At 38.3% G+C, this 26,027-nt stretch overlaps 1 protein-coding gene across 4 annotated transcripts in view; it reads left to right on the plus strand.

Moving 5' to 3' along the window:
- Positions 1-2,154: 2,154 nt before the first annotated feature.
- The window catches only part of DPP8 (dipeptidyl peptidase 8), a 68,991-nt gene continuing 45,118 nt past the window's right edge, over positions 2,155-26,027 (plus strand). The window contains exons 1-4 of one of the 4 annotated variants that reach the window (XM_023255181.2): positions 2,155-2,296; positions 4,043-4,179; positions 6,385-6,654; positions 11,870-11,982. In XM_023255181.2, coding sequence (XP_023110949.1) covers positions 4,143-4,179; positions 6,385-6,654; positions 11,870-11,982 — 420 coding nt within the window. In that variant the 5' untranslated portion in view covers positions 2,155-2,296; positions 4,043-4,142. The other 3 variants (XM_023255182.2, XM_023255184.2, XM_023255180.2) reach the window with 3 other exon arrangements.

Consider the following 26,027-nt stretch of genomic DNA (forward strand, 5'->3'; position numbering starts at 1 on the left):
TTCACTCACACTTACTGCCCCCTGCCCATGATGCCAGAACCCGACTTTTTAAATGCAAGAATGAATTTGTATCAACGCCGCCATGTTAACACAGACGATTTACTCAGATGTTGTGTGCTAGACAACTTGCCTTTTCCTGATGGGTTCCTAGAGTGCAGGGTGGCGACAAGCTGGCTAGGCTTTGTCAAGCACATACACAAGGTTGGCAAGACCCCGGCCTGACTGAGTTAGCCAGTAGAGATACAACGGGCCACTTCAGATTCGGACAGTTTAATACTTACCTACACAACAAAAGGAAGAACGCATTAAGGTGCCAGCTGCCAGTGGTCCTTGTCCCACAAATCAAAATGGAGAATACTGAAACAGATGGGGTAAGATGACTGCAGGGTAAGTTGTGGCATACCCAGCTGCTGAGAAGCCAATTCTAGACTGCAGCTAAGTGGTTCTCATATTCTGCAGCGATATTCTGAGTGGGTGGGACAGAGAGCCCACATCTCAACAGAACCTGGGAAATGAGAAGCTGCCAGGGGGAGATTGGCTTGAGATCCTTATAAGCCTCCCATCCTCTCCTGTTCTGGGAAGATCACAAAGCATTCTGCTAAGACTCAGATAAGCTTTGGTTCAAAGACTTTGCCCGTGAGGCCTGTGTGAGGCAACATGGGAGGTTGCCAGGGTGCAGGGTGGAGATGTTCCCTTACAGCTTCCTCTGGCTTGAGGCTTGTTAAGCCTGCCATAGAGAAAGTGAGATTGAAAACCAAGAAATCTGAATTCAAGCCTAGATCAATCCATAATTAGTCAAATGACTTAAGCAAGTACTTAACCTCTCCAGAGCTTGCTTTTTAAAATCCATAAAATTATATATTGTTTTGTTTGTTTGCTTTTGGGGAGGTCTTTTTCCTCTTCTTAGAGTGAAAACCACACAAAGGGATCTTGTCTACTTTATTCACTATTGTAGCCCCAGTGCTTAGAACAGTGACAGGCACATGGCAGCGATTCAACAAACACTTGGTTGAATGAAATGAACTGCAAGATATTTCATTGTGTTTTGTTAGTATGTGCATGTGCATTCAAAGCCTTAAAACCTACCTTCAGGTCATTTGCAGAAAATTCACAGAGGAGTCCCAGTGAAAATGCCTGTACCTTTCTGTTAGGGGAGCTCAAGTGAAAAAAAAGCCGGAGGGAAGACTCATTTAAAGTGAAAGTGAGCAATTACAATGAAGAATGGAATCTTGGCACCCAAATGGATCTTTTATTAGTGCTATTATACTAAATCCTAATGATCCACACCTCTGACACATGGTCGCTTGAGTAATAGAAGAGAGGGGAGGCCAGCTTTTCCACTGTTTTGTTATACACCTTCCACTTTCCCAGTCATCTCCCCAGCCTGCCTTTTTCTCTTTCTTTTTCTCAGCCAATGCATGGTGTGAAATAGGAAGAGACTACAGGTTAACAGACCTGCCTCTGGTTGTGATTACAGCAAGTTGGTCACCTCCCTGCCCGAGCCAGTTTCTTCCTCTTTAAGTGTTATTGTGACACATACGGTTTTCCTTAATTACAACGACATAATGTGTTCTATCTCTCCTACAGATCAAGAAACCATGGCTCAAAGAGATCGACTGACCTCTAAAGATCACTAATTAGTACTAGAGCCAAGCTTTCTGACTCCAAGTTCAGGTTTCTCTCCACCACAACAGTGGGCCGCTCAGAAGTTCCCCTAAGGCCTTGGTCCCTCCCCTCTGTCATCTTCAAGAAGGGGCAGGGATTTTTACTGGCTTGCTCCCTGCTCTGATCTCAGCGTCTACAAACTCTGCCTGGTACATAGCAGGCACTCAATATATACTTGTTGAATGAAAAAAAAAAAAAAAGATGGATGAGCAGACACGCGCCACAACGCGTCCTGCGACTTCAAGCAAGTCGCCACCCGTTTCTGGATTTCATCTCGGTCCCCCACCGCAGCGGTGTCCGTTCCGCGCCGCGTTCGTTCCTCCGGCCACTAGACTGCACTGTGGCAAGGGACCCCACCCAGCAGGGAGCGGCGCCCTTCTTGGCCCCGCCGAGCCTTCGCTGGTCGGAGGGCGGGTCGCGACGAACCGGAAGTTCCGAGGCGCCAGCGCCGCCGCCGCCGCCGCTGCCGCTGCCGCCTTTAAGTGCCGCGTTCGCCGCCTGGGTTGCCACCGGCGCCGTCGCCGAGGAAGCCGCTGCAGCCGGGTCGGGAGTGGAGGCGGCGCGGCATGAAGCGGCGCAGGCCCGCTCAGTAGCACGCGTCGGGACGCTCCGGGCGGGGCCGGGGGGGAAGGTGCAGTATCCGCCCCCTCTCCTTCCCCTTCGCCCGCGAGGCCTGGGCCCCAGCCCGGCGGGCCCGCTCCGCCTTACGGAGGAACCGCCCGACGCGCTCTCCCGGTTAGCCCGCCGTGCGGTTTATCCGGCGCGCCGCCCTGCGCGGATCAGAGCCGGTGGCGGGGCCCCGCTTGCCGGAAGAGGAAGCCGAGGCTCTGAGATTCCGAGTCCACCAACGTTCACTGGGCGCCCCCTGAGCGCTGGGCGCTGGCCTCCCGGCTTCCACGTCCGTTATCCTAATTGAGCCTCGCTGGGGTTGGGAGCCGGGTGATGCCCGGGCTTACGGATGCGGAAACAGAAGCTCGCAGAGGCGAAGGGCTCTGCCTAAAGTTCGACTGTGGCGGATCGGATTCGGACTGAGATTTTTCTGGTTTCCCAGCCGGTGTTCCTTCCTTTTTCCTGTCCCACTCTAGGTCGATTCCCTCCCTGCTTCACTGGCCCCCCGCTCATTCCCTTTCACCCACCCGGGGCAGGATGTATACGTTCCTTTCCCGCTCCCCCACCTCTCCCCCTCACACGCTTTTCTCCTAAGACTTCTAAGACTTGGCATTCCCTCCCCCCCCCCCCCCCCCCCGCATTCTCCTCAACATTCTCTGCTACACCTATCCTCCTCTTCCCCATTCACACCTTTCAAGATCTTTGCCCAGTCTGTGATAATCAACCTCTCCACTAGCTCTGGACCCAGAAAAGTGAACTGGCTAGGCTTAAGTGACGCGTGGGGTGTTCAACTGGACGACTGGTTGACTCTTGGATTGAAAATTAAGAATGACGTTTTAGTGGGTCCAAATTCAGGAGTCCTGAAGCCGTTCTCTAACCCAACATGCTCTTATCTGAGTGAGGGGCTTAGTACATGGGAACATGTCTTGACATCTTAGTCCATCGTTCTTATGCTAGCATAGCTTCGCCCTTTTCCCTCCATTGCCACTGACCTTTTCTCACCGCATCTCCCCTTCACCTACTTGGTGAGCCCAGAATTAAAACTGATAACAAAGTAACAAGTGTAATCACAGCTCCTCCTTTCTTTTTCCTTTTACTAAGCCAAAATTCCAACAAGCTTAATGCTTCCTTTTAGGGCAAAGTTACCTAATTCAATTGTTTTCAGACTATAGGTGGAAAGGAAAGGAGGAAAAGTGAAGTGCGCTTTAAACGGATAGCACATTCTTCATCTTATGAAAAAAATTATTAAATGCAAGTTAGTTCCCTTTCCATGAAAATGGCCTGTTTTATAATTTTTACTGGTGATTCTACGGAGTCTGTCTCCACCCAGCTCAGTATGTCTTATAATGTAAAAGCAGGAACAGGAACAAGCACAGAGAAATAAATTTTATTAATCATCTGTCATTTTTGAGGATTTACAGTAGCCACTGAGTAACCTCACATTTGTATGCCTTTTTTACTTTTTGAAGGTCTTCCATAATTTGCCTTTTAATGTATATATACATGTCAGGATTTAGACTGTGTTTGGATATCCTTTTGAGTAAATTAGGCTGTACATTTCTGAGATTTTTAAAAAATTGTAATTATAATAATCTAAAATGTAGATAGAAAATAATTCAGGCATTATATATTACACCAAGAAGGTTATTTCTGTATCCGTTTTAAGTACTATTTGAGATTTGAGATTTAATCTTTTTGGCCACATATGCTCCGTTTTAATAATGATCAACAACAGCCTTGTATCTTATCTCATTATCCTGGTGAGCAGGATTGGATGGTGAGAAAAGGAAAGACTCCTGTGAGAAGAGAGCAAGATGAGCAGAGGGATCTATGCTTGAAGTTGAGTCACTTGAAAAAGATCTCTTTGAATGTGGAAGAGATCTGAGCAGATGAAAATACAATCAGGTAGGCATGAGGGAAGGTCCTGAAGTGAAGAGGTAGGGGGGCAGTGAAATATATGCACTGTGCTGAAAATGTATGCTGACTCTCTCTTCTAAATTTTGAAGTTAGAACCTTAGGAATGTATTTGAGTATAAGATGTTATGGAAACCTGGAACTTAAGTCATTTAGTTACACACTTGTGTATATTACTAAAATTGTATAGTATTAGATGTATCCTGGAAAATGCAGGATGTACATTTACTATAAGCACATGGAGCAGTAGAATGTCATTTGAACTGTGAAGTTTGTGTGTGTGTAGACAGAGACAGAAATAGTCCAGAGACCTAGTGCAACTTAGGAATAGCAGGTAATTTGCTATTAATAAGTGCGCGCTAACACAACTTTTACATAGGAGAGATGTCAAGTTAACGGTGACTCAGGAAGCTGGGCACTAAGCCTTGGGAAGTCTGCCCGCTGAACTTCCCTCTTCTGTTCCCTAGCCTTATTCTTGTGAGCAATGGTTTGAAGGTGAAGTTCCAAATTTAACAAATGAGGGGTTGAAAAAAATGAGCACGGTTTGTGTAGCTTCTCTCACTTGTCCTTCGCTCTGTTAGGAGTCGAACTAGATCCACTTACGTATTTGATAGAAAGTAGGCCTCCCATTAGCTTTTAGGTGGGCAGTCACCACTGTCATAAACTGCTCCTTACTATCAGTGTGCTAAGTAGCAGTTGAGCTAAATGACTTTTCTCTACCAAACTGTTTGAATTTTGGTCATTGGAAGTAAATGTCCTGTCCTAGTAACATTACAAGTTGGATACTTGATAAAACTCTTGAGTGGGTTTTTTGTCCACTTGTGCTACTGTTACATTGAAAATGGTAATATGTTTCGCTGTAGCATGAAAAAAGACACACTGTTCTGGCCACACACTGTTCTGCCCTAAAGCTTGCCTAGTGTAGTAATTCACAACCCACACCTGCTAATTAATTACTTTTTCTCTGTGGTTGGTAGTTACCACGAACTCTTGTTAACCTGGGAAGCTGAGCTTTAAAAAAGACATCATATTAAATATACAATCATGTACTGATTGTTGCCCTAGAAGTAGTTAATAATTATGTGAAATCCGTTACATAAATGCAATCTATTTATCTCCCAAATCAAAAAAAGCAGGTTGCTCCAGAATTTTTATGTTGCTTCTTTTTGGTAGTTTCATGAATAATGCGTGGCAGAACATCACACAATGGCTTACGATAACACTTCTTGATATTTTCTCTGATAACTTTGCTTGAGTTACATTTAAGTGTTGAAATAAAGGAAAATACATCCTCTTCTGAATTTGTAAAATGAAAAGAAACACCATTGGTAGATGAAATGTTAATATTGTTTTGGGGTTGAACTGGTAAATTGGGTTCCCACTTCAAATATCGATAGTACAAAAGTTAAATGCTTTTTGCATGAACTATTTCAACTGATTAAAGCCGCTTGAAAATAGTATCTTTTTCCTCTCTGAGAGTAAAAGTTGTATAATCTATAATCATAGTTACATAAATTCCTTATAGTCACCAAAAGTGATGGTAAGATAGTGATGTCTAGGCAAGAGCAGAAGACGAAGAAAAATGTACCAGCCAGTTAAGTCTTTTGTTGTTTGGAGTTCTATTTAAAAGGATACAGTATTTATATTTTCATGGGTAAGTGCCCTATTACATTACATTGTATTATTACAAGTACATTGTTGACAGCAATTTTATCACTGTTCTAATTGGTCACAGTTATTTCTGTTAACTGAAGAAGTTCATGTTTATCAAATGTGTTACTTTTTTAAGTGCAAAAACACTTAGCTCCCTTAGCACATTTAGCTTCACTATTGACATGCTCTTGGATGGAACATAGCAGCCAACTGGCATATGGCCTGTTTCCTTCCAGGGTGGGAAAGAAAAAAGGAATTTTGGCAAGAGATATGTAAGGACAGCCTTTTATAAAAGGTCCTAAAGCGATTTATAGACATAGTGAAATAGACATGACCTCAATTTTTTAAAAAAATCTCATTTTTAAACTGAACCGAGAAGAGGGAGCTATTACTTTTACTAGCTTTCATTGCAAATGTGCTGAAGACCATCTTTTTCTTGCCTTTTTTCGGGGGAGGGGGGAAGCACTATCAGACTGTCATTCCGATTAATATAAAAGAAGGCAGGCCTGTGAACAACTAACTTCATGTGCCTTATTTTTCTAGGAAAATGCAACATGGCAGCAGCAATGGAAACAGAACAGCTGGGTGTTGAGATCTTTGAAACTGCAGAGTGTGAGGAGAATATTGAATCACAGGATCGTCCTAAATTGGAGCCATTTTATGTTGAGCGATATTCCTGGAGTCAGCTTAAAAAGCTGCTTGCTGATACCAGAAAATATCATGGCTATATGATGGCTAAGGCACCACATGATTTTATGTTTGTGAAGAGGAATGATCCAGATGGGCCTCATTCAGACAGGATCTATTACCTTGGTGAGTATGAAGTCATAGTTTCTAGGGGAAATTCTTTCTTGATTCAAACTTACAAGCTAGATACAATTGGTGAACAAATACATGAATCAGTAATGTTCCATTCAAGGGAAAAAAATGATTGGAAGAACTTCAGTTTTGGTGCTGTTGTAATTTCGGTTTGTCCCATTATTTTCACTTGCAGGTACGAAACCATGAGTTGATTGTGGCCTGCCTTTCAGAATCAAAGTTGAAGATGCCAGAAATTACTTCTTCCTAAAGCTAGTTTAAAATGCCTTTCCTTGGGAATGGTCAGATTAGGAACACAAACAGTAAAACCACTCTCATCAGTGGCTACTTTCATTTTTTTTTTAAACCAAGACTGGATTTGGTGTCTTTTTTCCTGAGCCTGTTCACTCCAGATTTAAGATCCATCTAAATTAAATATATTATGCCACTGACTTACTTTTTTGTTTATTAACCTTTTAAAAATAAATTTATTCCTCTCCTTCAAGGTTATTTCATTCATATACATGCATATATTTTTAGAGCTATTCTCTGGATTAGTGCACATCAGTAATTATAGATGCATTTTTTTTTAACAACTCCAGAGTATTCCATTATATAATTGTGCCATATTTACTTAACCATGCCCCTAATAATGGGCATTTAGGTTTTTCTATTATACTGTTAGAAAAGATGATGCGATGAATATTTTCTGTGTTAGATCAATTTGTACATTTGGAATTTTATTATGTATAGGACTGATTCCAGAGAGTGGGAATGTTGGGACAAGAGTTGTATGTATTCTGAATTTTGGTTGATATTGTCAAATTACCCTTCCATCGAGGGTTTATATTCCTATCAGCATTGTCTCAGAGTATCTGTTTCTACACACCTGTACCAGTAGTGGGTAATCAGACTTTTTTTATCTTTTCTAGTCTGATTAGTGAACAGCCATCTCATTGTAGTTAGTTTTATAAATTACTATTTTTTTAAATTGAAGTATAATTGACATATATATTAGTTTCAGGTGTATGACATAAAGATTGGATATTTATATACAATATAAAAGGATCACCAAAATAAATGATCTAGATATTTTATAATGTCTAGATTTTAACTAGAAATGTTTCACCTTACATAGTTAACAAAAAATTTTTTCAATGATTTTTTTTTATGATAACTTTTTTTTTAAGTTTATTTATTTATTTTGAGAGAGACAGAGTACCAGTAAGGGAGGGGCAGAGAGGGAGAGAGAGAATCCCAAGCAGAGCTCAAACTCATGAAGCTGAGATCATGACCTGAGCCCAAACCAAGAGTCAGACACTTAACCAAGTGAGCCACCCAGGTGCCCCACTTACCTACTTTTAAGATCTGTTCTCCTACCAACTTTAAAATATGCAATACAGTATTATGAATTATAGTCACCACTCTGTACCTTATATCCCTGTATCTCATTATAGTTTTAATTCCAGTTATAAGTGAGGTTGAGCATCTTTTTACATATTTAAGAGACCTTTATATACCCTTTTCTGTGACTGATTTATTTATAACATTTGTCTGTTTTTTGTTGGACTGTGGGTGTTTCTTATTAAAACATTTTTTTGTATAATGAAGGAATTAAACCATTGTAGTGTTTTCCTCTGAGGTTTAATTTGTCTTTTGCCTTTAGTGCCTTTTGCCACACAGAAATTTGTGATTTTTTTTTTTTTTTTTTTTTTTTTTTGGATAGTTAAATTTGTATTCTCTGTAGGCTTTGGCATCGTATCTAGAAAGGCTCTCCCTGGGGCGCCTGCGTGGCTCAGTCAGTTAAGCGTCCAACTTCGGCTCAGGTCATGATCTCACAGTTTGTGGGTTCAAGCCCCATGTCCGGCTGTGTGCTGACAGCTCAAAGCTTGGAGCCTGCTTCGGGTTCTGTGTCTCTCTCTCTCTCTGCCCTTCCCCACTTGTGCGCGCGCTCTCTCTCTCTTTCAAAAATAAATAAACATAAAAAGAAAAAATTAGGCTCTCGCAACTCCAGGATTATGTCATTTAAAATCTGTATATATTTTGGACTTTCTGTTTTGTTCCATTGCTCCCTCAGATCGAGTGCAGCATAGTATTACTATTATTATTATCATAGCTCTATATGTTTTCCTATTTGGTAGCACTAGTCACCTTTCATCACTCTCTTTCATATTTGTTTTGGCTATTTTTGTTTGCTTGTTTTTCTATGAACACTTAAAAATAGCCTAGATAGCTTTTTTTTTTTTTTTTCCTAATGCTGTTTAAACTCCTTTAGGATTGATGTTACATTTATAGGTGAAGTTAGGGAAAATTGACAGTCTTCAGAATTTTGAGCTCTTCAAGAAAGTTGTATGCCTTTTCGTTTGTTCAAGTCTTTTATATTCATCTGAATTTAAAATATTTTTTTGTATAAATCCATTGTTCTAAAAGTTTTAATATACTTTGAACACCCATAAGTGTGTTCTAGTGTGTCATCAGGAGAGAAACAATGGGAAAAGTTTGTTTTGTGCTTATATGGAACTGGTGTGTGTGTGTGCCTAGAATGCCTTGGAAGTTTTTATTGGTCACCTATGAAGCCAGGGAAGACATGGAACAAGGCAGAGTTTCAAGAGGTTCAGCTGAAATGATTATGGGGAATGGTTCTCATTTGAAAATAGATGAGAACCAAGTTTTTCATATTTGAGGGCTGAAGACTCAAATCTTTTTTTTTTTTTTAATGTTTATTTTTGAGAGAGAGACGGCATGAGTGGGGGAGGGGGGCAGAGAGAGAGGGAAACATAAACCTGAAGCAGGCTCCCAGCTCTGAGCTGTCAGCACAGAGCCTGATGCAGGGCTTGAACTCAGAGACCACGAGATCATGACCTGAGCCAAAGTCGGACGCTTAACCGGCTGAGCCACCCAGGCGCCCCAGGGCTGAAGACTCTTAGAAGGAGAAGGCTTAAGGAGGATATGATCACATTTTATAAAATTATGAATGGTATAGATAGGTGACTGCCATTCTGATAATTCTTTAACAAAGTAACTCTAGAATTACAGAATAGATTTAAGACAGAGTCAAGTTCTAAAGTGAATGTCAGTTGATATCTTTTTATTCCAAAAGGCAGTGCAAATTAAGAAAGCTTAAGAACAGTTTAGGAAAATAAAGAAATAAAGGAAGACATGGATATTTGGGGGCTCATCCCCAGCCTTTGCAGGGGTTAGCATGGAAGTTACCATGCCCTTCCATAGACTACCTCCTCTGCCATTATCACAAACACTAGGCTAAGGGGACGTCTGGATCGCTTGGTCGGTTAAGTGTCCTACTTTGGCTCAGGTCGTGATCTCACGGCTCTGCTTGTCGGTTCGAGCCTGGTGTTGGGCTCTGTGCTGACAGCTCAGAGCCTGAAGCCTGCCTCAAGTTCTGTGTCTCCTCTCTTTGTCCCTCCCCTGCTCATGCTCTGTCTCTGTCTCTCATAAATAAACATTAAAAAAAAAATTAAAAAGAAAAAAAAAAACACTAGGCTGAGGATCTGTTCTAGCCGAGAGAGAGTTCCTTGGTCTTCCTGTTGTGCTTTATTTTCTTCTTCCTTCACTCTCCCCTAGATTTTTTTGGAAATGATACCATTCTAGCACATTTTATGGTAGAAGGGATTTGTTTTACTTTGAATTTTCTTTGGTTCACATCTTCATAATCATGTGTTTCTATTACTTCTCTTTTGTATGTAGCTCATTCCACACTGCTGTGATATTCCCATTCAGTTACTGCATGATTTCACAGAATAGACCTGACTTCTACTTAGTATAGATCTCTTTACTTCATCCTTCCCCAGTAAAGAACAAAGAGATTTTTAGCAAATCAAATAGCAGATTTTTGTTTTGTTTTAATGAGTATACTTAGATCTGAAATGTATTACATTTCAGTAATGTAAATGTATTACTGATTATGGTTATAGGATATTTATAACAGGAAAAACTAGTATTCAGTTAGATCTATGTATACTTCTAAATAAGTATTTTTTAGGGGCACCTGGGTGGCTCAGTTGGTTAATTAAGTGTCCGACTTCGGTTCAGGTCATGATCTCATGGCTCTTTGTGCATGCACTCTCTCTCTCTCTCTCTCTCTCTCTCTCTCTCTCTCTCTCTCTCTCTCAAAAATAAATCAACATGAAAAAAAAAATTTATTCAGAGCATTAGCAGGGAAAAGGCGGGGAGAGAGGGAGACACAGAACCCAAAGAAGGATGCAGGCTCCAGGTTCCATGCTGTCAGCACAGAGCCCAACATGGGGCTCAAACCCACGAACCGTGAGATCATGACCTGAGCTGAAATCGGAAACTTAAATTAACCGACTGAACCATCCAGGCAACCCCTGGCCCCTAATTTTTTTTAATAAGTATTTTTATTTTTATTTTTTTAGTTTTTTAATGTTTTATTTATTTTTGAGAGAGAGAGACAGAGTGTGAGCGAGAGAAGGGGCAGAGAGAGAGACAGACACAGAATCCAAAGCAGCTCTAGGCTCTGAGCTGTCAGCACAGAGCCAGACGTAGGGCTTGAACTCATGGACCGTGAGATCATGACCTGAGCTGAAGTCGGACGCCTAACCACCTGAGCCACCCAGGCGCCCCAATAAGTATTTTTATTTTTTTAAGTTTATTTATTTATTTTGAGAGAGAGTACAAGCAAGAGGGGCAGAGAGAGAGAGGGAGAGAGAGAATACCAAGCAGGCTCTGCACTGCCAGCCCTGAGCCCTCCGTGGGGCTTGATCTCACAAACTGTGAGATCATGACCTGAGCTGAAATCAAGAGTTGGATGCTCAACTAGGTGAGCCACACAGGCGCCCCTAAATAGGAATTTTAAATGATTCAGGAGAAGAAGAAGCTTAGTAACCTGAAGTTTCCACAAAGCTCCATGCTTTTGCGTTTCATGAATCTATTGCCAACTTGTAAGAGGACTTAACAATTTTCAAAAAACTAAAAAGATATTTGTCTTTACATCGTCTTACACACTTTCATGTTTGTTTTGAGAGGGTCCAGGATCTGAATATTGAAATGAAACTTGAGCATTCTTCTGTGAAGCCTGGGTTTTACTGAAGAAAATTCCCGTGGCAAATGGCATGTGCATCTCCTACCTGTTAACCTTCCCAGAGAGTGCAAAACTTCGCATTATGTAGAAGGCTTTGTGTTCTTACTACTACGATTGCAGTAGACTGCTTTTTCTGGAAATGATTTTTAAATGATTATTTTTCTCTTATAGCTATGTCTGGTGAGAACAGAGAAAATACACTGTTTTATTCTGAAATTCCCAAAACCATCAACAGAGCAGCAGTCTTAATGCTCTCTTGGAAGCCTCTTTTGGATCTTTTTCAGGTAGGATTAAACATTGCTATTCCTGTGATTTGGTGTACATTTTCAGATGCCTTTATTAAGAGGCAGAAATTCAAGTGGGTTTTATATTTGAAGTAGATGTGAATCAAAAAGAATGAAAACATGTTTGTATTTTTGAATGTATGACTGTTAAATTCCATTTAATTCTCAACATCTGAAACTAAGGGATGTTACAATTCAGGTTTTAAAACTACTTTCTCCCTGTTAAACCACCTTCCCCTTCTATAAACTTGTTAGTTATATAGTTCTCACATTTTGGGGGAGGAGTTATTCATATAAAGGCAGATACATAGTTCCAGAAAGCTTTTGTTTAAATTTTTAAATTGAGTCTTTAGTTTTACTGCTTAGTAACAGTGCTAATGTAAGGACACTAAGTTCAGTTTTTATTTCTAAATAGTATAATACAATTTATGTAGAATCAAAAGCTTAGGGGTTGTTAAGGGGGTTTTTTTGTTTGTTTGTTTTCCTCAATATTTTATCTTTAGACAAAAAGCAAATAGTTGAAAACATCCCAAGAACAAGATGACAGTTTGGGTGTGATCGTTTGCCCTTTTAGTTCTCATTTATTATTTTACATTGAATATTTCCTTATTAAATAGCATTTTGGGTTAAATGAGCTAAATGTGATATTATTCTTAGGAATTAAATAATTTCTATGATAACTAATCATTTTGACTGCAAATATATCACTGTTGTTTTTTCCATAGACTTCATGACTTTTCTTTAAAACAGAAAAATTCCTTTTTTTAAGAACCAAAATAATGGTAGTTTTCTAATGAAACAGTTTGCAAATTAATAAATCAAACTTTTAGTTTAAACTTTTATTGTGGAAAATTTCAAACTAGTAAAATTGTATGTAATTATCAAGAATTATCAAATCTTGGCCATTTACATTTTATTGCAGCCCTACCAGTCTCCCCTTGCAATCCCTACCCCCACTTCTTGGATTATTTTGAAGCAGAGCCAGATATGTTGTTTCACTCGTAAATAAGTCAGTGTGTGTCTAAAAGATACAAATTCTTTTCAGAAATTACCACAGTATCATTATCATAACTTTAAAAACTGCTGATCTTTTTTTCATATGAAATATTCAACTGGTGTTCAAATTGCCCTGATATTTCAATAAAATTTGTCTTTTTTTACACTTGATTTGTTCAAATCAAGATCTAAATAAGGTTCACATGTTATAATTTATTAATAGGTGTCTTTTAATCTATTGGTTTTCCCTCTATCCTTTTTTTCCTCATTGTACTTTATCCATTGAAGAAAGAAGGTTTTGCTGATTGCTTATCTGTGGTGCTGTTTAATATGCTTTTTGGCCCCCATATTTTCTGTAAATATGAATAGGTAGTCAGATCTAGAAACTTGATCAGACCCAGGTTTGCTTTTTTTTGAAAGCAGGGTCTCGAAAAGATATTTGTACACCCATGTTCATAGCAGCATTATTCACAATAGCCAAAAAGTGGAAACAACCCAAGTGTCCATGGACAGATGGATGGATACACAAAATGTGGTATATACATACAATGGAATATTATTCAGCCTTAAAAAAGAAGGAAATTCTGACATGCTACAGCATCGATGAACCATGAAGACGTTATAATAAGTGAAATAAGCCAGTCACAAAAGGACAAATACTATATGATTCCACTTATATGAGGTACCTAAAGCAGTCTAATTCATAGAGACAAAGTAGAAGGTGGTTGCCAGGGGCTGGGGGAAGGGAAGAATGGGGACTTGTTGTTTAATGGGTATAGAATTTCAGTGTTGCAAAATGAAAAATTCAGAGATGGGTTATACAGCAATGTGAGTATACTTAACACTACTGAACTAAACACTTAAAATAGCTAAGATGGCAAATTTTATGTTATATATATTTTACCACAATTTAGAAAAAAAGAATACTTCTTAATAAAGGTTTGCTTCCATCAGGAGGCATATAGAACTTTATTTCTCTTTTTGTGATGATAGCACCCTTTGGATCATTGCCAAAATCCATTAATTTATGAGGAGTTAAAAAATGGTGGTATTTTATCATTCCTTCTTCATTTATTAACTGAAATACTTCTATAAAAAGAAATTGCTATTCAAAAACTCAAGAAACAATGGAAAGGCAGAATAAATTTTGATTCTTTCCCCTTATTTATCATTTTTCAAATAATTTGTTTCCTGTAGTCCTTCATAGGTAATCACCTAGGTTTTTCAGAGGAATGTTTTTTTTGGTTTGTGTGTGTGTGTGTGTGTGTGTGTGTGTGTGTGTGTGTGTGTGTCCATCCTCATAAACTTGTAGAGTAAACCTATTTGATGTTTTTTGATCCACTGACAGTTATTCTTACTGTACAAATTGTCTTATTTTTGGCTGGTGACAGCCCCTTCAACTTGACGTGTCAAATCCTTTTGGCATGATACTTGCTGCTATAATGAAGATTTTCCACCTTACACATTGCCTATTGTGTGCTTGGAGTCCATCATTTCTGCAAGGAGCTCTAGTTCCTTTAGAGGAAATTGGTATTAAGAGACCACGATGTGGGTACTAGGAATGCTCATTATTATTGGGTTTGTCATCGTTTCTAGGTTTTTTATTGAACAAACTAGGGAATATATACATTCTGTGTGTGTGTGTGTGTGTGTGTGTGTGTGTGTGTGTGTGTGTGCGTGTGTGCGTGTGTGTGTGTGTGTGTGCGTGTGTTTGAAATGTAGGTATCAATATGTATCCAAATCAAGTCAGATAAACCATAATGTCAGACTGATGTAACTAATTGAAATTTTACATACAGAATTTTTCTTTAACCTCATTTATCTTACATATGAATCTCCTTTCTCTGATGCTAAATAACAGTTTAAATAACATATTAGTCATTTGCTTTACTCTATATTACACACACAAGTTTCAAGATAACAAAGGAATCAACACTATGATTACTTATAACAGTAACTTGGAATTGTTCTTCTCTGTGTGGTTATGTTACCACTTCTATCCAGTTAGGTGCGTTTGCTTCATTTTGTTTTCAAGTGTTAGGAATTCCTTTTTAAAAAAATTTTTTTTTAATTTTTTTTTTTTAACGTTTATTTATTTTTGGGACAGAGAGAGACAGAGCATGAACGGGGGAGGGGCAGAGAGAGAGGAAGACACAGAATCGGAAACAGGCTCCAGGCTCTGAGCCATCAGCCCAGAGCCTGACGCAGGGCTCGAACTCACGGACCGCGAGATTGTGACCTGAGCTGAAGTCGGACGCTTAACCGACTGAGCCACCCGGGCGCCCCAAAAATTTTTTAATCTTTATTTTTGAGAGAGAGAGACAGACAGACAGACAGACAGAACTCAAGTGGGGGAGGGGCAAAGAAAGACGGAGATACAGAATCTGAAGCAGACTGTAGTCTCTGAGTTGTCAGCACAGAGCCCAACGCAGGACTTGAATCCACAAACTATGAAATCATGACCTGAGCCAAAGTTGGACGCTTAATCTACTGAGCCACTCAGTTGATCCAGGAATTCCTTTAATTTTTAATTGAATTTTATTGTATAAAATAGTTACAGGATTCCAAATTCAAATCCACAGAACAATGTATTCAGAGAAGCTCCCTGTATCCTCCAATCTGTTGCCCTCCCTCTCCTTCTAGATAACGGTTTTGTTTCTAAATAGCTTATCCCTCTTAAACAATGTGAGTGTATAGACATTCATATCCCCCCCTTAGAGAAATAGTAACATCCAATATACATTTTTCCACCTTGCAATTTTCAAGTAACAATGTATCCTTCAGATCACTCCAGAGGGATACATACATCATTTTTATTTCTTTTTACGTATGTTGTGTTGTGCAGACTAATCATAGTCAACCAGTTCCCTATTGGTGGACATTTCAGTTATTTCCAGTTCTATTATAAATAGTATCACAGTGGAATGGCTTGGGCATACACCTCTTTATAATTTTGCCAGTATGTCTTTAAGCTAGATTCTTAGAAATAAAATCACTGGACCAAAAGGTCTATTCTTTTGTAAATTTTCTAGATAGTACCAAATTTCCCTCCATAGGAACTGTGCCGTTCGAATTCCCACTAGCAAGATTTGTAAGTGTGCCTGTTTTCCCGTAGTTCTCCAACACAATAAATATATGGTTGTACATTTGGATTTTTGCCAGTCTGCTAGATGGGAATAGTGTCCCAGTATAGTTTAATTTGCATTTCTGTTACGGGCAAAATTGATCATCTTTTTATACAGTTTAAGGCTACTTGCATTTCTTTCTTTGTAAATTGTTTATTATATTTCTAACCCATTTTTCTGTGGGGTGATAGGTCTTTTTCTTCATTCTTAGAAGTCTTTAACCTACTTAAAGAGGATATTAACCTTTTGCCTGTGATACAGTTGGCAAATATTTTCCCCAAGTTGTCATTTGTAATTTTACTCTCTTTATGGTAGGGTGGGCTGGGGTGTGTGTGTGTGTGTGTGTGTGTGTGTGTGTGTGTGTGTGTGTGTGTGTGTGTGTGTGTTTTGGTCATGTGAAAGATTTTTATATAATAAAATATATCAGTCTTTTCTTTATTTCTTTTGGATTTTATTGCTTCTAGAATTTGTGTCTTCTCTCACAGTTAGAACAGTTTTTTCCACACCCAAATTATAAAAGAATTCAATCATGTTTTCATCTGGTACTTACACGATTTCATTTTTTAAAGCTTTATTGAAGTGTAATTGACACGTAATAAACTGCAACTATTAAAGTATACAATTGATAGATTTGGGCATATGTATGTACCTGTGAAACCATTACCTCAGTCATTACCCCCAAAAGTTTCCTTGTACCCTTTGGTAATCTTCCTACCCATTTATCCCCAGGCAACTATGGTACCAGTCATGTACAGTCTTTGATAAGTTTTATCTCTTAAATATTGCAGAGATTTTTTTATTCTACTGTAAATGGTATTTTCTAATTTCAGTTTCTGGTTGTTCATTGATAAAATTTAGAAATACAATTGATTTTGTGTATTGATCTTGTCTTGTAACCTTGCTTAAACCCTTTTATTGGTTCCATTCGTTTTTTTGTAGCTTCCACTGGATTTTTCTGTATAAACAGTCATATTGCCTACAGACACTAGCAGTTTTACTTCTTGCTTCCCAATATGATTTCTTTCGGTTTCTTTTTCTTGGCGTATTGTGCTGGCTAACTCTTCCAGTGCCAAGTTGAATAGAAATGGTGAAAGCAGATGTTCTTGTGTTCCTAATCTTAGGGGAGGAGTCATTCGGTCCTTTGTCAGTAAGCCTATTAGTTGTAGGTTTTTCATAAATGCCCTTTGGTAGCTGGAGAAGTACTCTTATATTTCTGGGTTGCTTAGAATTTTTATCAGGAACAGTTACTGAATTTTGTTAAGTGTTTTATTCTGTGTTTGTTGAAAAGATCATAAGGGTTTCTTTTTTATTTGTTAATATGGTAAAGCATCATTTGATTATTGAATGTTAAATCAATAATCACTTGGTTATGATTTATTATCCTTTTTAAGTATTGTTGATTTAATTTGCTATAATTTTCTTGATTGTTTTATATGTTCATGAGGGATACTGGTCTGTAAGGTTATTTCCTTGTAATTAAAAAAAAATTTTTAATCTTTATTTTTGAAAGAGAGACAGAGTGTGAGTAGGGCAGAGGCAGAGAGAGAGGGAAACGCAGAATCCAAAGCAAGCTCCAGGTTCTGAGCTGTCAGCACAGAGCCTGATGTGGGGCTTGAACTCACAAGCTGTGAGATCATGACCTGAGCCAAAGTTGGATGCTTAACTGACTGAGCCATCCAGGTGTCCCCCCTTGTAAATTTTTTAAGTGTTTATTTATTTATTTTGAGAGAGAGAGAGACAGTACATGTGGGGAGGGGCAGAGAGAAAGAGAGAGAGAGAGTGGGAGAGAATCCCAAGTAGGCTCCACACTCAGCACAACGTAAGCCTGATGTGGGGCTGAAATCAAGAGTCATACACTTAACCTGAGCCACCTAGGCGCCCCTTTTCTTGTAATTTCTATATGTGATTTTGGTAATGGTGTTATGCTGGCCAAGAATAAGTTGGAAGTCATTTCCTCCTTTTTAATTTGCTAGAAGAATTTGTTTGGTAGAATTCACCAGTAAAGCCATCTGGACCTGAAGTTTTCTGTGTGGAAAAGTTTTTAACTGCAAATTCAATTTCTTTATTAGATGTAGTGCTATTCAAGTTATCTATTTCTTTTTGACTGAACTTTGGTTGTTTGTGTTTTTTAAGGAATGTTTCTATTTCACCCGTGTTACTGAATGTTTTGACATAAGTTTCATAATATTCCCTAATCTTTTTAATGTCTGCAGAATCTGTGGTGATGTTCCTCTCTCATTCTTGATATTCGGTGTAATTTGTGTCTTCTCTCTCTCTCTCTTTTTTTTTTTTTCTAATTAATCTAAGGGTTTATCAGTTTGGTTTCATTAATTTTTCTGTCATTTTCTATTTTCTGTTTCATTGTTTTATCCCCTGGTCTTCATTATTTCCTTTATTTCTGCTTACTTTGAATTTTATTTGTCTTCTAGTTTCATAAGGTTGTGGCTGATGTTACTAGTTTGAGACCTTTCTTTTTTTCACTAAATAGGCATTTAGTGTTACACATTTCCCTGTAAGTGCCATCTTAGCTGCATCCCATATATTTTGATATGTTGTGTTGCCATTTTCATTTAGTTCAAAATACTTCCTATTTTCCCTTTACCCCATGAGTTACTGAGGTGTGTACTATTTAGTTTCCAAGTATTTGTGTATTCTCCAGAGATTTGCTTTCTAATCTAATTCTCTGGTATTCAGAGAACATAATTTGTATGACTCGAATCTTTTCCAGTTTTTGAGTCTTGTCTTACGACTCAAATATGATCTATCTTGGTGAACGTTCTGTGTTTACTTGAGAAAAATATGTGTTCTGCTATTACTGCATTTATAAACGACTTGGATCAATTTATTGTATTGCTCACGTCTCCTATGTCCTTACTGATTTTCTGTTTGTTTGATCAGTTATTGAGAGAGAATGTTGAAATTTCCATTTCATGATTGTAGGTTTAACTATTTCTCCTTGCAACTTTATTAGTTGTTGCTTTATATATGTCGAAGCTATGTTGTTAGGTACATAAGTGGATAGGATGGTTATGTCTTCCTGATTAATTGGCTCATTTATTGTTACAAGATGACACTCTGTTTCTAGCAACATGTTTTACTCTGAAATTTAATAGTAATATAACCACTCTAGCTTTCTTCTAATTAGTGTTAGCACAGAATGTGCTTTTCCATTTTTTAATTTTTTTTTTACCAGCTTTATTGAGATATAATTCACATACCATATTTACTCATTTAAGTATAGAATTCACTGGGTTTTAGTATATTTACAGAGCTGTACAGCTATCATCCCAATCTAATTTTGGAGTATTTTGTCGTCCCAAACGGAAACCGATCAGCAGTTACTCCCCATCCACCTAGCTGCTCACCTGCAGACCTGGGCAACTATTCATCTATTTTGAGTCTCTATAGATTTGCCTATCCTGGACGTTTCGTATCAATGGAATCGTACAATATGTGGGTCTTTGTGACTGGTTTCTTTCACTCAGCACAGTATTTTCTGGATTCATTCACATCGTAGCAGATAACAATATTTGTGTGGCTGAATAATGTTTAATTTCATGGCTGTACCACATTTTATTTATCAGCTTATGGATATCTGTGTCATTTCAGCTTTTGGGCTTTTATGACTAATTCTGCTTTTACCACATATGAGATTTTTTGTAGACTTATGTTTTCAGTTCTCTTGGGTATATATATCTAGGAGTAGAATTGCTGGGTCATGTGGTAACTGTCTAAAATTTGTATAATTTTTTTTTGACCTGAGCTGAAGTCAGTCGCTTAACCAGCTGAGCCACCCAGGCGCCCCTAACTGTCTAAACTTTTAAGAAAGTATTAAATTGCTTTTCCATAGCAGCCGCACCATTTTACATTCCCACCAGTAATGTATGAGGCTTCTAATTTCCTACATCCTCACTAACACCTGCTATTATCTGTCATTTTGGTTATAGCCATCCTAGTGAGTGTGAAGAGGTATCTCAGTCATTTGATTTGCATTTCCCTAATGATCAGTGATGTTGAGCAGTTTTTCATGTCTTTATTGGCCATCTGTATATCTTCTTTGAAGAAATCTCTGTGCAGGTTGTTTGCCCATTTTAAATTGGGTCTTTCTAATTTTGAGTTGTAAGAGGTTTTTTTATATATTCTGGATACAAGGTACTTATCAGATATTTGATTTACAAACATTTTCTCCCATTCTGTGAGTTGCCTTTTTGCTTTTTGCTTGAATTGCAGTAGTCATTAATTAGTATGCGATCAGTCATCATTACCTTTGGCAAGAGTTTAGTACTATAATCATTAATTTAGATCTGTATATTTATTTATTTATTTATTTATTTATTTTTTTTTTTTTTTTTAATTTTTTTTTTTCCAACGTTTATTTCTTTTTGGGACAGAGAGAGACAGAGCATGAACGGGGGAGGGGCAGAGAAAGAGGGAGACACAGAATCAGAAACAGGCTCCAGGCTCTGAGCCATCAGCCCAGAGCCCGACGCGGGGCTCGAACTCACGGACCGCGAGATCGTGACCTGGCTGAAGTCGGACGCTTAACCGACTGCGCCACCCAGGCGCCCCTAGATCTGTATATTTAAACACAGTAGCTTTGGTCTCTCCTTTATGGAAGATAAGACATTTTTGAGACTTCCTTTTTCTTCTATTCATCATTTACCTTAATCTGAAGTTCTTACATCTTCATTACAAAAAAGTTGCACTGAAATACGTGTAATATAAAATTTACCATTTTAACCATTTTTAAGTGTACATTAGTGCACATAAGTGGTATTAAGTACATTCACATTGTTGTATATCCATCACCATCATCCATCCATAAAACCTTTTCATCTTGCAAAACCGTAACTCAGTACAAATGAAATAATAACTTCCCATTACCTTTCCACCTAGCCACTGGCAACCACCATTCTACCTTCTGTTCCTGGGAGTATAATTACTCTAGGTGTCTCATATAAACAGAGTCACACCATGTTTGTACCTGACCTATTTTACTTAGCATAATGTACTTAAAGTTTATCCATGTTGTAGTCTGTATCAGAATATCCTTTTTAAAGATGAATAATATTCCATTGTGTATGTATGTACGTACACACACACACACACACACACACACACACACACACCCCACATGTTAATTTACCCATTCATCATTAATAGTAACTTGGGTTGCTTCCACCTTTTCACCATTGTAAATAATGCTGCTATGAACATGGGTGTACAAATATGCTTTCATGTTCCTTTTTTAATTCTTTTAGGTATGTACTGAGAAATGGAATTGCTGACTCATATAACTCTGTTTTGTTTTGTTTTGTTTTGTTTTGTTTTGTTTTGTTTTGTTTTTGAGAGATTGCTATAATATTTTCCATAGCTACTACGCCATTTTACATTCCCACTAATAGTGTATGAGAGTCCCAATTTCTCCACATCTTCACCAATACTTATTATTTTCTGGCTTTTTATAGTAGTCATCTTAATGAGTATGAAGTGGTATCTCATTGTGGTTTTGATTTGCATTTCTCTAACGATTAGTGATATTGAGCATCTTTTCATGTGCTTATTGGTTATTTGTGTATTTTTGCAGAAATGTCTATTCAAATTCCTAGCCCATTTTTTAATGCAGGTTGTTTGGGGGTTTTTGTGGTTTATTTTCTTGATAGTGTTGTATTGTTTGAATAGTCACCACCAAAATGATATGTCCAAATCCTAAAGGTGTCTGTGAATGTGACCTTGTTTAGTAATAGGGTCTTTCCAGATGTAATTAAAGATCTCAAGATGTAATAGGGTCTTTCCAGATGTAATTAAAGATCTCAAGATGAGATAATCCTGGGTATAGGGTGGGCCCTAAATACAGTAACTGATATTCTTATATGACAAAGGAGAGGGAAATTTGAGACAGACACAAAGGGTAAAGACCATCTGAAGACGTAGAAAAAGATTAGAATTATGTTGCCACGAGCCAGGGAACCCTGGAGCCACCAGAAGCTGGGAGAGGCAAGGAAGTATTCTCCCCTAGAGCCTTTGGAGTTAGCCTGACCCTGCTGAAATCTTAACTTTGGGTTTCTGTCCTCCAGAACTGTGAGATAATAAATTTCTGTTGTTTTCAGTCACTAAACTTGTGGTAATTTGTTAAAGCAGCCCTAGGAAACTAATAGACATTCTTTGATGCACACAGTTAAGTTTTGATAAAGTACAGTTGTGCTTTTTTTTTTTCCTTTGATTCCTTGTGCTTCCGATGTCGTATCTAAAATACTGTTGCTTAATCTAGGGTCACACAGTTTTGTCTCTTATATATGAGTTGTTTTTTTTTCATTTCAACGTTTTTATTTATTTTTGGGACAGAGAGAGACAGAGCATGAACGGGGGAGGGGCAGAGAGAGAGGGAGACACAGAATCGGAAACAGGCTCCAGGCTCTGAGCCATCAGCCCAGAGCCCGACGCGGGGCTCGAACTCCCGGACCGCGAGATCGTGACCTGGCTGAAGTCGGATGCTTAACCGACTGCGCCACCCAGGCGCCCCTTATATATGAGTTTTATAGTTTTAGCTCTTACATTTAGATCTTTGATTCATTTTGAGTTAACTTTTGTATGTGGTGTGAGATAGGGGTCCAAATTAATTCTCTTACACGTGGAATCCAGTTGTCCTACCATTTCTTATGGAAAACTATTCTTTTCCTCATGGAATGGTCTTAGCACCCTTGTTGATTAGCACCTTAGCACCTTTGTTGAAATTCAATTGACCATAAATGTATAGGCTTATTTCTGGGCTCTCAGTTCAATTCCAGTGGCCTGTAAATCTGTTTGTATGCCAGCACCATACTGGCTTGATTAATGTAGCTTTGTACTATTGAAATTTGAAAACGTGAGTCCTCCAATGTTGCTTTTTTTCAAAATTGCTTTGAAATTCCATATCAATACTATTAAGATCAGCTCATCTATACCTGGAAAAAAGGCAGATATGATAGGCAGTCTTTGAATCTCTAGATTAATTTGGGGTATATTGCCATCTTTATAATCTTAAGTTTTCCATTCATGGATATGGGATAGCTTTCCATTTATTTAGATGTTTATTTTACTTAAATAGTGTTCTACGCTTGTACTTCTTCAGTTAAAATTATTCCTAAGTATTTTATTCTTTTTGAGGATATTTTAGATGAAGTTATTTTTTTATTTAATTTTTTAATGTTTATTTTTGAGAGACAGAGAGAGACAGAGGGTGAGCGGGGGAAGTGCAGAGACAGAGGGAGGCACAGAATCCGAAGCAGGCTTCAGGCTCTGAGCTGTCAGCACAGAGCCCAACACGGGGCGTGAACTCACAGACTGTGAGTTCATGACCCGAGCCGAAGTCTGAGGCTTAACCCTCTGAGCCACCCAGGCACCCCTTTGATGAAGTTATTTTCTTAATTTCATGTTCATACTGTTCATTACTAGTGTACAGAAATGCAGCTGATATTTGTATATCAATCTTGTATTCTGTAACTTTGCTGACGTCATTTTATTAGCTCTAATACTTTTTGTAGGTTGTTTTAGGGTTTTTCACATATAACATCATGTCATCTCTATTTTTTTTATTTTTTTTTAATGTTTATTTATTTTTCAGAGAGACAGAGACAGAATGCGAATGGGTTAGGGGCAGAGAGAGAGGGAGACACAGAATCCGAAGCAGGCTCCAGGCTCTGAGCTGCCAGCACAGAGCCCGATGCGGGGCTTGAACTCACAAGCTGTGAGATCATGACCTGAGCCGAAGTCGGACGCTCAGCCGATTGAGCCACCCAGGCGCCCCCATCATGTCATCTCTAAATAGAGATGTTTTTCTTCTTCCTTTCTAACCCTAGCTAGAACCTCTAGTACCTGGTAAATAGTGGTGGTAAAAGCAGACATCATTTCTTTTTCCTGATCTTGAGGAGAAAACTTCTGTTTTTTCCCTTTGAGACTGATTTAGCTATGGATTTTTTATAGATGCCCTTTATCAGATTGAAAAATTTCCCTTCTATTCCGAATTTGTTGAACACTTATCATGAAATGGTGTTAGCTTTTGTCAAGTGATTTTTCTGTGTCTATTGAGAAGATCACTTTTTCCCTTGTTATTGTATTAATATCAATTGATTGGTTTTTATATGTTGAACCAAGCTTACATTCCTGGGATAAATCCCACCTGTTCATATATAATTCTTTTAATATCCTGCTATATTCAGTTTGCCAGTATTTTATTGAGGATTTTTGCATCTATAGTCCTAGGGCATGTTAGTCTGTAGTTTTATTTATTTATTTTTTTTGTGATGTCTTGGTCTGGTTTTGATGTCAGGGTAATACTCACTTCATTAAATGAGTTGGAAAGTGTTTCGTCCAAGAGTTTGAGAAGGATGGGTGTTCATTCTTTCTGTAGAACTCATCAGTAAAGTCATCTAGTCCTGGGCTTTTTGTGGGTAGTTTTTTGAATCCTGACCTAACCTGTACTCATTAGAGGTCTGTTTTGATTTTCTGTTTCTTCTTCTTCTTTTTTTTTTTTTGCTTCTAATTATTTCTCTTATTTTTATTATTTTTTTTTATTTTTTATTTTTTTAAATTTACATCCAAATTAGTTAGCGTATAGTACAACAGTGACTTCAGGAGTAGATTCCTTAGTGTCCCTTACCCATTTAGCCCATCCCCCCTCCCACAGCCCCTCCATCAACTCTCAGTTTGTTCTCCATATTTGTGAGTCTCTTCTGTTTTGTCCCCCTCCCTGTTTTTATATTACTTTTGTTTCCCTTCCCTTATGTTCATCTGTTTTGTCTCTTAAAAGTCCTCATATGAGTGAAGTCATATGATTTTTGTCTTTCTCTGACTAATTTCACTTAGCATGATACCCTCCAGTTCCATCCACGTAGTTGCAAATGGCAAGATTTCATTCTTTTTGATTGCCGAGTAACATTCCATCGTATATATATATACCATATCTTCTTTATCTGTTCATCCATCGATGGACATTTGGGCTCTTTCCATACTTTGGCTTTTGTGGATAGTGCTGCTATAAACATGGGGGTGCATGTGTCCCTTCGAAACAGCACACCTGTATCCCTTGGATAAATGCCTAGTAGTGCAATTGCTGGGTTGTAGGGTTGTTCTATTTTTAGTTTTTTGAGGAACCTCCATACTGTTTTCCAGAGTGGCTGCACCAGCTTGCGTTCCCAGATTTTCTGTTTCTTCTTGAGTCACTTTTGATGCTTTGTGTTTCTAGGAGTTCAGTCATTTCACCTACATTATTGAATTTGTTGGCATAGAATTGTTTATATCGTTCCCTCATAATCTTTTTTTTTTAATCTCTTTAAGATCATTCAAAATGACCCTTCTTCATTTTAGCTAAATTTGATCTTTTCAAATAACCAACTTTTGGTTCGTTAGGCTTTGTTGTTTTTCTATTCTGTATTTTATTTCCAGTTTATTTTAGAATATTTTCTCACTTCTACTTGCTTTGGATTTAGTTTGCTCTTTCTTTCTAGTGTCTTAAGGTGGAAGATAGGTTATTGATTTCAGATCTCTCTCTCTCTCTCTTTTAATATTTTTATTGTTAAGTAACTCTATACCCAACATGGGTCTTGAACCTACAACCCTGAGATCAAGAGTTGCATGCTCTACTGAGCCAGTAGATGCCCCGATCTCTCTCTCTCTCTTTTTTTTTAAGTTTAATTTTTTTAATGTTTATTTATTTATTTAGAGAGAGTGGGCACATGTGTATGTGAGCAGGGGAGTGGCAGAGAGAGGGAAAGAGAGAGCAAGCAGGCTCCACGATGTCCGCACAGAGTCCAGTGCGGGGCTCGATCCCACAAGACATGAGATCATGACCTGGACCAAAATCAAGAGCCACCCAGGTGCCCCAGATCTCTTTTTTAATGCAGATACTTAGAGTTACAAATTTCCCTCTCAGCACTGCTTTTGCTG

This window comes from Felis catus, chromosome B3, assembly GCF_018350175.1.
Source record: "Felis catus isolate Fca126 chromosome B3, F.catus_Fca126_mat1.0, whole genome shotgun sequence".
In the NCBI taxonomy this organism is placed as follows: domain Eukaryota; kingdom Metazoa; phylum Chordata; class Mammalia; order Carnivora; family Felidae; genus Felis; species Felis catus.